The sequence below is a fragment of the Ostrea edulis genome, chromosome 10, assembly GCF_947568905.1.
Source record: "Ostrea edulis chromosome 10, xbOstEdul1.1, whole genome shotgun sequence".
NCBI classification, from domain to species: domain Eukaryota; kingdom Metazoa; phylum Mollusca; class Bivalvia; order Ostreida; family Ostreidae; genus Ostrea; species Ostrea edulis.
In genome coordinates this window covers 33,300,826-33,312,920 of record NC_079173.1, presented here as the reverse complement: position 1 = coordinate 33,312,920, position 12,095 = coordinate 33,300,826, and the positions used below count along the sequence as shown (strand labels likewise).

The 12,095-nt window shown below is 36.9% G+C and overlaps 1 protein-coding gene across 1 annotated transcript; it reads left to right on the top strand.

Moving 5' to 3' along the window:
• Window positions 1–401: 401 nt before the first annotated feature.
• On the top strand, window positions 402–5,088 carry LOC125665368 (uncharacterized). Its single transcript, XM_056150930.1, has 2 exons — window positions 402–2,396; window positions 3,502–5,088. Exons 1-2 carry the CDS (start codon window positions 402–404, stop codon window positions 5,086–5,088), a joined length of 3,582 nt encoding a protein of 1,193 aa, XP_056006905.1.
• The last annotated feature ends 7,007 nt before the right edge of the window (window positions 5,089–12,095 follow it).

Here is a 12,095-nt window from a genome sequence, read left to right as displayed (position 1 = left end):
CCCCCCACGAATTTAAATGATTCTACAATAATCGGTAGTATTGGGCATTTGTAGCGCTTTCTTCTGCTCGTTTTGTTTCAGATTTGAAAGTAAGCTACAAACAAACAAAAGGCTACTGTTGTGCAGTCCGCTGTTATAGTAAATCAGGAATCGTTGATTCTGTTCAATGTTATGCATTGATAATTTTTATATCATTTTCAACAGTGAACAAGGATCTACTCTTTACCATGGATAGAAAACGGTTACAATATCAACAATTTTACTTCGTTCTGCAATGTATGTTATACACAGTGTCACAAAGTTTAGGCATACGAAAACACAGTCTTAATACAACTAAGTTGAACTTGATGTATTCCTCAATTCGTGGGACCAAAGAATTATGTTATCCATCAAATGACCTAATGGCATTACCACCCATTCTGTCAAACCTCGACTGCTCTTGCGATCCCGAATGCGTCTTCAAATCACCACCATGCTGCTATGAGGCTTTCTTTGAAAATGAAGACGTGCACTGTCGAAACCTTTCAATTCAAAAGCCTCATATGAACATTCACTCGTTTTTTTACGTCATAGACACGTGTCCATCGGAATCAGACATGGAAGTGGTCGCTGGCTGTACTCGAGACATGGACAATATCGACAAGATGCTACATCCGCCGGTATTGGACCCTATCACAAAGAAATCCTATCTCAACAAGAACTGTGCTAAGTGCAATGGGGTTCATCAAACAGAAGATTGGGACTTGGAATTTTTCTGCATGAATCAAACGGACTTTAACTATCTATCAACTCATGAAGAAATCTTGTCTAGTGGGCAATCGTCGGGTTGTTCTATGATATTCTCCACACTATATGCATCCAGGTGTGCAGTCGACAAAAATGTCGTCATGAAATGTAATGTGTCTGGTACTTGGAAAAACTACGACCAAGATGTAGAACTGGCTTGTCTCAGCGATTATTATTCCACATACGATAATTTCAAAAACATATTTTGTGCAATATGTAACCCCCCAGTTGTATCTCCGAGGATTAAACAGTTGTCTTGTGCAAACTCGTTTAACGATGAAATGACTGCAGCTTGTGTTAGCCAGCCCGAAACGTTACTCACATATCCATATAAAAATATATATTGTCGAACATGTCATCAGTTTAAACATGGCCTCATCTTCGGAACGCTACAAACATTCTCGTCAACGTTCAACGAAAACATTCCAACGCCATTTTTGTACACTGTGATGTATACCTACATGCAGAATCATATTTCAAGCAGAATCGATCAAGCACGACAAGAAGGACAAAGGGCGATATGGAAACATCGTCAGTTTCACAGTTCTAGCGTTAATCTAACTAATCTGATCGGAAAAAGTGTATCCGCTTTTGCAGGAAAGACATGCAACTCAAATCACTTTGATTCTGCAAAACTAGGTCTATTCCTAAAGGATTGCTCCTGTCACCCTGGCTGTACCAAAACTTGTTGTGATGATCTAGCCTTCCGGCAACCCTTTTCCTGTATCAATACAGCTTTTCCACCGTCCGAAGTGGAAGACGGCGGGTATTATGTTCTGAATGATTGTCCCCAGACAGACGAAACGATCCATAGTCTTTGCACCACTACAAGAACAGATGACGTCACGTTCCAAGTTCCAGTTACGATAAGTACTCAAGGAAGTTTTGCCTCATTCAGAAATGTTTATTGTATGTTAGGAAACATGATAACATCGTCATATGAAGATTTAAATCTGGATCGGATAATAGTCCATCAAACAAAACCCTGGAAGGTAGTAATTGCTTGTCCATTCCCAATATCGATCGGACCCTTGACTGTACCGGAGATGATTTTACAATATTCGCTAGATGTTAACTGTACTCACACACTCCGTCCCCATGATGACACTACTATCTGTGACAAAAAAGAAGTAGACATTAAAGAATGCAACCAAACTGGAACATGGGTTTTCTCTGATACAGATGTATCTAAAGCATGTGAAAACACCGAAGACTTCCGATTTCCTACCGTCATCGACAAAGTCCAAGGGATATCGTATAAAAATAAGTTTTGTAAGTTGTGTAATCCCTACAACATATCGAATAGTCAGGCGCTGATATCCGCCTGTCCCAGCATTTCACTGAAAATGAACTTTCGTTTATATCAGGCTTGCAAGAACCTACCAGATACACACGTGTGTTCCAATTACAAGAACATAGCTTGTGAAGTTTGTAATGGTGTGCAAAGTTGCAACTTGGAATACGGTAACGAATTCAAAGCGATACAGAGATACATGGAAGATAAAGATCACGTGATAATGAATACTTACAGGTCAATGTTCACGCTGTCGTCGTTTGATTACATACAACAATCCCAGTATATATGTTCACAACAGGAAATACTTTATCAGGTTGGTTTTCACCATTTATCAGATAAATAGCACATCAATTAACATATTTAGTGTTGATTGTATACTACGATAGTGATATTAAATGTAGAAAATACGCATGGATGATGAACATGAAAGGTGAAGATAACGAACGGTGATCAATCTCATAACTCCTATAAGCAATACAAAATAGAGTGTCGGGCAAACACGCACCCCTGGATATACCAGAGGTGGGATCAGGTGCCTAGGAGGAGTAAACATTCCCTGTCGACCGGTCACACCCGCCGTGAGGAGTAAGCATCCCCTGTCGACCGGTCACACCCGCCGTGAGCCCTATATCTTGATCAGGTATACGAAGTTATCCGTAGTCAAAATCAGTGTGTTAAGAACAACCTAACAATCGGCGTGAAACACGTCAGACAGTATTTGACCCAATGATAGGTTGTATTGGCAAACTAGATCGTTATAACGACCATAAGATTTGCGAAATGCTGACTTTAAACAAGACTGTTGGAACCCCTGCACCATCAACTTGTTTGTCAGTAGACTGCTTTGATTTAAAAACTGGCCATAAGCAGAACAAGCTCTTGCATATCGAATCATTTGGGAGATAAAGACACTATATGCAGGTGATAATGGAATATAGAAACATTTATACATTATCAGTTTACTTTCTAACAGAAAGGACGCATAAATGATGAACATTTACACACCATCACTTTACTTGTTATCAGACTGGTCGTGATAGGTCAGTGGTTAAAGCGTTCGCAATGGGACAGGGAGGTCTTAGATTTGAGTTCTGCTTGTATTTTGGTCGCTTCAAACCTAAGACAAATAGTTGTTTCCCATTTACCAAACGCTTGACATTTAAGACTGAGAATTGTAGGTCTTTCGGATAAAACCTGAAAACGGAGGTCCCATGTCGCGGTGGGCGCTGACAGGTTAAAGAAAATTCACTAGTAAGGCTCTGAACATCAAAGATAGGTCTAAACTGTGGCAGTTATCTACAGCTGCTGAAATCTCAATATGAGTGGAGAATTCTTGAAGGAACGCAAATAAATGAAATAATTGATGTATCTACAATTTATCAAAATAGTTTATGTATGTGTTTTAATTTGAATTTCAGACATCTTGTAGAGAACGTGAGTGCTTTCCTGGAAAAATTTTCAGCGGCTCCTCCTGTGTTCCAGTCATACATAGTACAGGAAACCTGAGATTTACAATCAACATTCAAATCATTGTCACATTAAGGGAACAGAGGCTGGTTGGCAAGGTGCTGGAAGCTATTAAACTATGGGTAGAGACAAGCATTGTGAATGCAACAGGACTTCACACGATCGGTATCTTTTTTGAAAGACACATTTTCGTTTCTGAAAATTCATGTAACGCATTATCCAGTAAGCTTACAATTACAAGCAATGTTATATTCTTTATAATGCCCATATTACCTGACCGAATGAGTGTAGAAAGGAAACTTCTGCAGTTTGTCGAGTCCGACACTCGAATATTTCTCAGTGACACCAAAGCTGTGGTACGAACACGTCTTAATCATGACACAGAATTCCTTGCCATAGATCCAAACATTGTGCACAGTATCTGTAAGATTGTTGAGGAGTCAGGGCAAACAGAGTATGCCTTATACAGACCGGTATTGATAAATCAATTATTGATTTGTCAGTTAATTACTCTTAAGTCTGAAGAATATTTTGTTGAGAGCCCCTTAAGGATAAAAATACTGGCATCTAACAAGACACTGTCTTTTCAAGAGTTTCTCGTCTCGGACAATGGAAGTTATCAGATATGTGTTGAAAACATTGTTCTACGATCTGTTGAGAACTCACTATTGTCGGATATCTCAAGTCCCTTGTCGATTCTCACTGGTTCCTGCACTGTGGTCTCTGTGATCTGTCTTTTCATTACATTCCTGACTTACTCCGCTTTTGAAAGTCTGCGAACCATTCCTGGAATCAACAGCATGTGCTTGACAGCAACATTATTTTGTTTGCAGTTATTTATGTTAACGAGAAAATATTTCTTTGAGACGCATTTCGCATTAAGAGTCTTTCTGTCGGCCATGACCCATTATCTTTTACTGTCTGTTTTCTTTTGGCTCAATATTTGTTCGTACCACATGTTTCGCGTATTTACGGAAAGATCAAAATCTTCCTCTAAGCTGGGAAGATGGAAAACCACTTTGGGATACGCACTGTACTCTTTTGGTTTGCCTCTTCTGATAGTTTTGGGTAACATTGTTGTTTTCCTAATAATCACTTCCGGACATCAGTGTGGGTATGGTAAAACACAGATCTTGGTTGACAACAAATTGGCGTACTTAGTAACCTTTATTGTACCATTGTCATTTATATGCATTGCTAATTCTATATTCTTTGCTATTACCGCTTTTAAGATCAAGTTCACTCCCAAAGTGGATAGCGTCAACCACGGACAGGTACACTTTGTGGTATATATCAAGTTATCTACCCTTACAGGACTGACGTGGGCTTTTCAGATATTAGATTCATTTTTGGAGTTGTCTTTCCTGTCTTACGTAGTGGCAGTCTTGAATGGTTTGCAAGGTTTCTTCTTGTTCATTAGCTATGTCTGCAACACTAGAGTAGGGAAAATGTACAAAGAACTCATCATGTCATGTTCATCTCTAAGACAAAAAGGTTCATCGACAGGTACTACTAAAATATCCGATAAAGACAATTAATGCAATCCATAAACATTGAAAGGGTACGCTATTTGACCCATTATTTGACACATTCCGAAAATATAGCGTTTTGATACATTTTGAACATTGAAAAGGGTGCGCTATTTCCAATATTATGAAAAATTAGGCGATACATTATCTGACACATTTTCGGAGCCCTATGCCTTGATCATGTAAACAGAGTACTTCGTTGTCAAAATAAGTATGTAAAGGATGGTCTAACAATTAATATGAAACACGTCAGACAGCATTCTATTGTATCTGCAAATTAGATCATTATAACAACCATAGAATTTGCGAAATATTGACTTAAAAACACTATTGGAACCCCCTGAAAAATCAACGTATTTGTCAGTAACTTACCTCGATTTAAAAATGTATCGTAAGCAGAACATGCTTTCGCGAATCATTTGAGAGAGAAAAGCACCATGTGCAGATGATAATCATGGTAATAGAATATTGCTATTAAAATATTGGAATTTAAAAATAGAGAAGCTGATAACCCTGTTTGTCATACAGTTTGAGTTGTTAGTTTGTCGTTAATCTCTATGCTCGATTAAATGTCCAAATATAAAGCCGATGCATCATTACCAAAGTGGAAAACTCTAATATGCTGTCTAATGAATAGCATCTCCTCTGGATACTAAATTGTGAAGATGTAGAGATAATCCTTCATCCATACAATGAAAGGTGAAGGTAACGAACAGTGATCAATCTCATAATAAATCGCAGAAAGGTGAAGATAACGAACAGTGATCAATCACAAAATAAATTGCAGAAAGGTGAAGATAACGAACACTGATCAATATCATAATAAATCGCAGAAAGGTGAAGATAACGAACAGTGATCAATCACATAATAAATTGCAGAAAGGTGAAGATAACGAACACTGATCAATATCATAATAAATTGCAGAAAGGTGAAGATAACGAACAGTGGTCAATCTCATAATAAATCGCAGAGAGGTGAGGATAACGAACAGTGGTCAATCTCATAATAAATCGCAGAGATATCTGCATATGTGTCGCTGTATCCTCATACTTTATACTCTTATAATGATTTTGATAGGACAAGTTGTACAGATATATCTTATTACATGACACTGAATTTTCATTCTTTATACTATAAAGATCAGTTTTATAGGATTCGTTTTATAGATATATTTCATTACGTCTTACGTGTACATGTGTCGCACTTAAGACCTATTAAATGGTAGTGATTGCTCATTCGCCTGATGTTCGGCATTTAAAAGTGAGAGTCGAGAATCTTTTGGATAAGACTTTACGAAAGCATGCCAGAAACCATTAAGCGTTTAGTGGAAAGTGCAAAAATTGATAGCTATATAAACGTGGCTCCATTTTGTAGACATGCTATATTTACTTTTCTAAACATAGTGCATATAAAGTGAATTCTGGAGTTCGCCTTGTTGCCTTATCATTTACCGTGTCAAATCTGACGATTTTATGAAGGGGCTTTCATCTATAAAGTCTGGAAGGGGGAATTACCCTTAATTTGACCAAACATGAATCCCCTTTTCCCAATGATGCATTGGGACAAGTTTGGTTGAAATTGGTCTAGTAGTTCTGAAGAAATTGAGAATGTGAAAGGTATATGCACGACGTACGACAATGGATAAAGATAGATCGCAATAGATCTCCTGAGTGACATTACAACGTCATTTGATAAATATCTTGTCAGGCCTTCATAATCTATAGAAAAAATACATTTGCAAAAGCATTGTCCGACATCGTTTTCCCTGAAAGTGTGCATCGAAGGTAAACAATATGGTTGTATTTTCTTGGTTGAATATTATACGAATTTCGTAATTGCAGTAATCGAGAACCTTACATGATCAGTATTTAGGATATAATTTGTGTCACGTGCCTGAAAACTTCCAAGTACTGGTTAGAGCTAGATATGATATCATAGCTATATTTTTGACAACGCGTGTGTTTTCATTTGAAGGATCACATTAGTGATTTGAGCTACAGAAAATATACAGAAATATCTCGGAGATGAACCTACAAAAGTTAACACGTGTGCATGTTGTCCCACTTTGAACTGTTGAGCTACTGAAATAAAGTTAAACACATTCCATAGCTTACTATATAGTACACCAGAGCATGTCACGATCATGGTAATAATTACAAGCTGTAGATTGTTCATAGTCAGGAATGTGACTGAATTCCTCAGAAATCAGACGAAAATTGGTCAAAAAGGGAGGTAAACACCTCGCTGTACATGTACCTGAAAAAATACAATTTTCTGTCACATTAGATCAAACCAATAGTGTTTCATCTTTTTAAAAATTGAGCCGTTCAGAGGATTTCCTTTAAAAAGAGGAAAATTCACACCCCTGATAGTGCTGTAGAATCACACCCCTGATAGTGCTGTAGAAATTACACCCCTGATAGTGCTGTAGAAATCACACCCCTGATAGTGCTGTAGAAATCACACCCCTGATAGTGCTGTAGAAATCACACCCCTGATAATGTTGTAGAAATCACACCCCTGACAGTGCTGTAGAAATCTTTCCCAAGTAACGTTGTCCATTGTTTGTATAGTTGTATCATCAACACCTCTGGGCAAGATTATGAGGTATTAACAACTCCTATAGGTAGAATTGTGAGGTATTAACAACTCCTATAGGTAGGATCGTGAGGCATTAACAATTCCTATAGGTAGGATCGTGAGGCATTAACAACTCCTATGGGTAGAATTGTGAGGCATTAACAACTCCTATGGGTAGAATTGTGAGATATTAACAACTTCTATGGGTAGAATTGTGAGGCATTAACAACTCCTATAGGTAGAATTGTGAAACATTAACAACTCCTATAGGTAGAATTATGAAACATTAACAACTCCTATGGGTAGAATTGTGAGATATTAACAACTCCTATAGGTAGAATTATGAAACATTAACAACTCCTATGAGTAGAATTGTGAGGCATTAACAACTCCTATAGGTAGAATTGTGAGGCATTAACAACTCCTATGGGTAGAATTGTGAGGCATTAACAACTTCTATGAGTAGAATTGTGAGGCATTAACAACTCCTATAGGTAGGATCGTGAGGCATTAACAACTCCTATGGGTAGAATTGTGAGGCATTAACAACTCCTATGGGTAGAATTGTGAGATATTAACAACTTCTATGGGTAGAATTGTGAGGCATTAACAACTCCTATAGGTAGAATTGTGAAACATTAACAACTCCTATGGGTAGAATTGTGAGACATTAACAACTCCTATAGGTAGAATTATGAAACATTAACAACTCCTATGGGTAGAATTGTGAGATATTAACAACTCCTATAGGTAGAATTATGAAACATTTACAACTCCTATGGGTAGAATTGTGAGGCATTAACAACTCCTATAGGTAGAATTATGAAACATTAACAACTCCTATGGGTAGAATTGTGAGGCATTAACAACTCCTATGGGTAGAATTGTGAGGCATTAACAACTCCTATAGGTAGGATCATGAGGTATTAACAACTCCTATAGGTAGAATTGTGAAACATTAACAACTCCTATGGGTAGAATTGTGAGGCATTAACAACTCCTATGGGTAGAATTGTGAGGCATTAACAACTCCTATAGGTAGAATTGTGAGGTATTAACAACTCCTACAGGTAGAATTGTGAGGCATTAACAACTCCTATGGGTAGAATTGTGAGATATTAACAACTTCTATGGGTAGAATTGTGAGGCATTAACAACTCCTATAGGTAGAATTGTGAGATATTAACAACTCCTATGGGTAGAATTGTGAGATATTAACAACTCCTATGGGTAGAATTGTGAAACATTAACAACTCCTATGGGTAGAATTGTGAGATATTTACAACTCCTATGGATAGGATTGTGAGGCATTAACAACTCCTATGGGTAGAATTGTGAGACATTAACAATTCCTATGGGTAGAGTTGTGAGATATTTACAACTCCTATGGATAGGATTGTGAGGCATTAACAACTTCTATGGGTAGAATTGTGAGACATTAACAACTCCTATGAGTAGAATTGTGAGATATTTACAACTCCTATGGATAGGATTGTGAGATATTTACAACTCCTATGGGTAGAATTGTGAGGCATTAACAACTCCTATAGGTAGGATCATGAGGTATTAACAACTTCTATGAGTAGGATTGTGAGATATTTACAACTCCTATGGGTAGAATTGTGAGGCATTAACAACTCCTATACGTAGAATTGTGAAACATTAACAACTCCTATGGGTAGAATTGTGAGGCATTAACAACTCCTATGGGTAGAATTGTGAGGCATTAACAACTCCTATAGGTAGAATTGTGAGGTATTAACAACTCCTACAGGTAGAATTGTGAAACATTAACAACTCCTATGGGTAGAATTGTGAGGCATTAACAACTCCTATGGGTAGAATTGTGAGGCATTAACAACTCCTATAGGTAGGATCGTGAGGTATTAACAATTCCTATAGGTAGAATTGTGAGATATTAACAACTCCTATGGGTAGAATTGTGAAACATTAACAATTCCTATGGGTAGAATTGTGAGACATTAACAACTCCTATGAGTAGAATTGTGAGATATTTACAACTCCTATGGATAGGATTGTGAGATATTTACAACTCCTATGGGTAGAATTGTGAGGCATTAACAACTCCTATGGGTAGAATTGTGAGGCATTAACAACTTCTATGGGTAGGATTGTGAGGCATTAACAACTCGTATGGGTAGAATTGTGAGGCATTAACAACTCCTATGGGTAGAATTGTGAGACATTAACAACTCCTATGAGTAGAATTGTGAGGCATTAACAACTCCTATGGGTAGAATTGTGAGGCATTAACAACTCCTATGGGTAGGATTGTGAGATATGAACAACACTGCCAATGTAGAAATTAGTAGTCAAGGAGGCCTTGTATATCACGAATCATAATGAATTTCATTCTACATGTATCGTGTACATCATCTTATTTTCTTCAATTGTGTAAACTCGTATTTTGACATATCATTGAACATGTTTTCTATGAATGTTTACCATTTCAACAGATCTTAATTCGATACAATTATACTTGGTTGTAACATGCTTGCGTGAGTGTAATACTATATATGACATTGCTATTGTTCTCCCCACAAAGCATCAATTTCAATGTTGTCAGATATTTATCGTTATTTTCATAAATAGTGAATAAAATATAGTTGAAACATAATCTTATTGTTCAGAATTGTCTGTTTAATTTTTTTGCACCCAAATTAGTATTAAATAAACTTGCTTGCTTTCACACGACCGAAGGAGTTCTCTCTGAAAATCCCAACGGAAGCTGTTTGATTCGTCCTTGATTCTTTGTCGGACTATTGTTATTGGTCGAATATGTCTTGTCTGGGGCCAATAATATGACTTCAATTACAATGTTGTCAGAATTTTATTCCTTGTGAAGGCTAGAGAAGATTTGTCTTTGATTAGATTGTGACCTCATAATAATACATGCAATAGGTGACAGAGGCATCAAAGGGAAATTCATATACCCAAATTAAAGATTGTCATGTTCCTTTGAGAGATATTTTCGATGATTCCTTTTCAGATCTCACGTGCTCGATCTCAAAATGTTCTGTAAAAACTTGTAAAACTTGTGATATACTGATCACTAGAAATTCATTTAGTAGTAATCTCACCGGACGTAGATTCTGTACCAAAATTTTGATAATTTGACTTGTAAATCTTTTAACGTTGTCTATGCTATTCAGTGTAACCTATGTGGCTTAATTTATGTGGGAGAATCTAAGGGCTCACTTGATAAAAGAATATCGGGACACAGATTTCAAATAAATAATGGTGGTAACCATCTTAATTCTCCAGACCACACCATCTTGTCAATGAGGGTAAGAATTTTAGAGAGAGAAAAATTCCATCATACAAACAATCCAACATTAAATACCCCTTTTCGTCAGACAACAAAAAGATTACTGTATCAGGACTCTAGGTGCTGCATTTCCATATGGATGCAATGATAATGTATATGATGTAGGAAATTTGACTGATGTTCGCTTCAAATAAGTTACTTGACTGCTAAACTAACTCTCTGTCACTATTAATTTTGCATTGCTTATCGTCTAGGTATGAAAATCCTAAAATGAAAAGAGTCACTAAATATTCCGTTCAAATGATGACTTTCATGGCACAATATTTTATCTCCTGAATTTGAAGAGTTCCTATAGTTTGTATTATCTAGTTACTGATACATTGTATTTCTACATACCGTCTTATATATTGCTAATTTAAAAAAACAAACTATTGGAACTCTTCGATTTCGGGAGATAAAATATTGTGCCATGGAAGTCATCATTTGAACGGAAAATTTAGTAATAGTTTATTTTATAGAATTTACATACTTTGATGATAAGTAATGCAGCATTAATAGTGATACAGATTTGGTTTAATAATCAAGTAACTTATTTGAAGCGAACATCAGTGTCACCTAAGTGCACATTAATTGCTAGAACTGGTCGAAGCTGAAAGTAAATTTCCAGACATAAATTATGAAGGACTACTCCGAGATTCGGTGAAGGCGTCAGTCCCAATATTCAGCCAAGCCGAATCTCAGCCGAGGAGGTCCCGTGTCGAGACAGGCGTTGGCACGCTAAAGAATCCTCACTGCTATAGCCCTGGGCTCTAAGCATAGGTTTAAATTTGTGGTACTTCAGCTGCAGCTGGTGCCGTCTCAATATAAGTGAAAAATTCTCGACCGGACGGAAAACAAACAAACGACAGAAAATAACTAAAGAGGAAGTGGATATAACAATGTCACTTTTTTCTGAAAATAGTTCTCCCTATTAGCTGAGATTTGAACAGAAACTGTCTGAGAATTTTATTGCTTTATGGTCATGAGGCCTGGACTTTTGTAACCCTGAATATTCATCCTTTTGTCGTGCGGATTTCAGTTATTGACACGACCGAAAAATATATAAATTCTAAGTAATATAAATTACCAAGATAGATAGTTTATAAT

What these genes read in the sequence shown, in the direction of transcription:
- LOC125665368 (XM_056150930.1), top strand. Translation starts at nt 402, where the DNA reads ATGGCATTACCACCCATTCTGTCAAACCTCGACTGCTCTTGCGATCCC. An exon ending in AACAGGAAATACTTTATCAG is followed by an intron (nt 2,397 to 3,501) that starts GTTGGTTTTCAC and finishes TTTGAATTTCAG; the next exon opens with ACATCTTGTAGAGAACGTGA.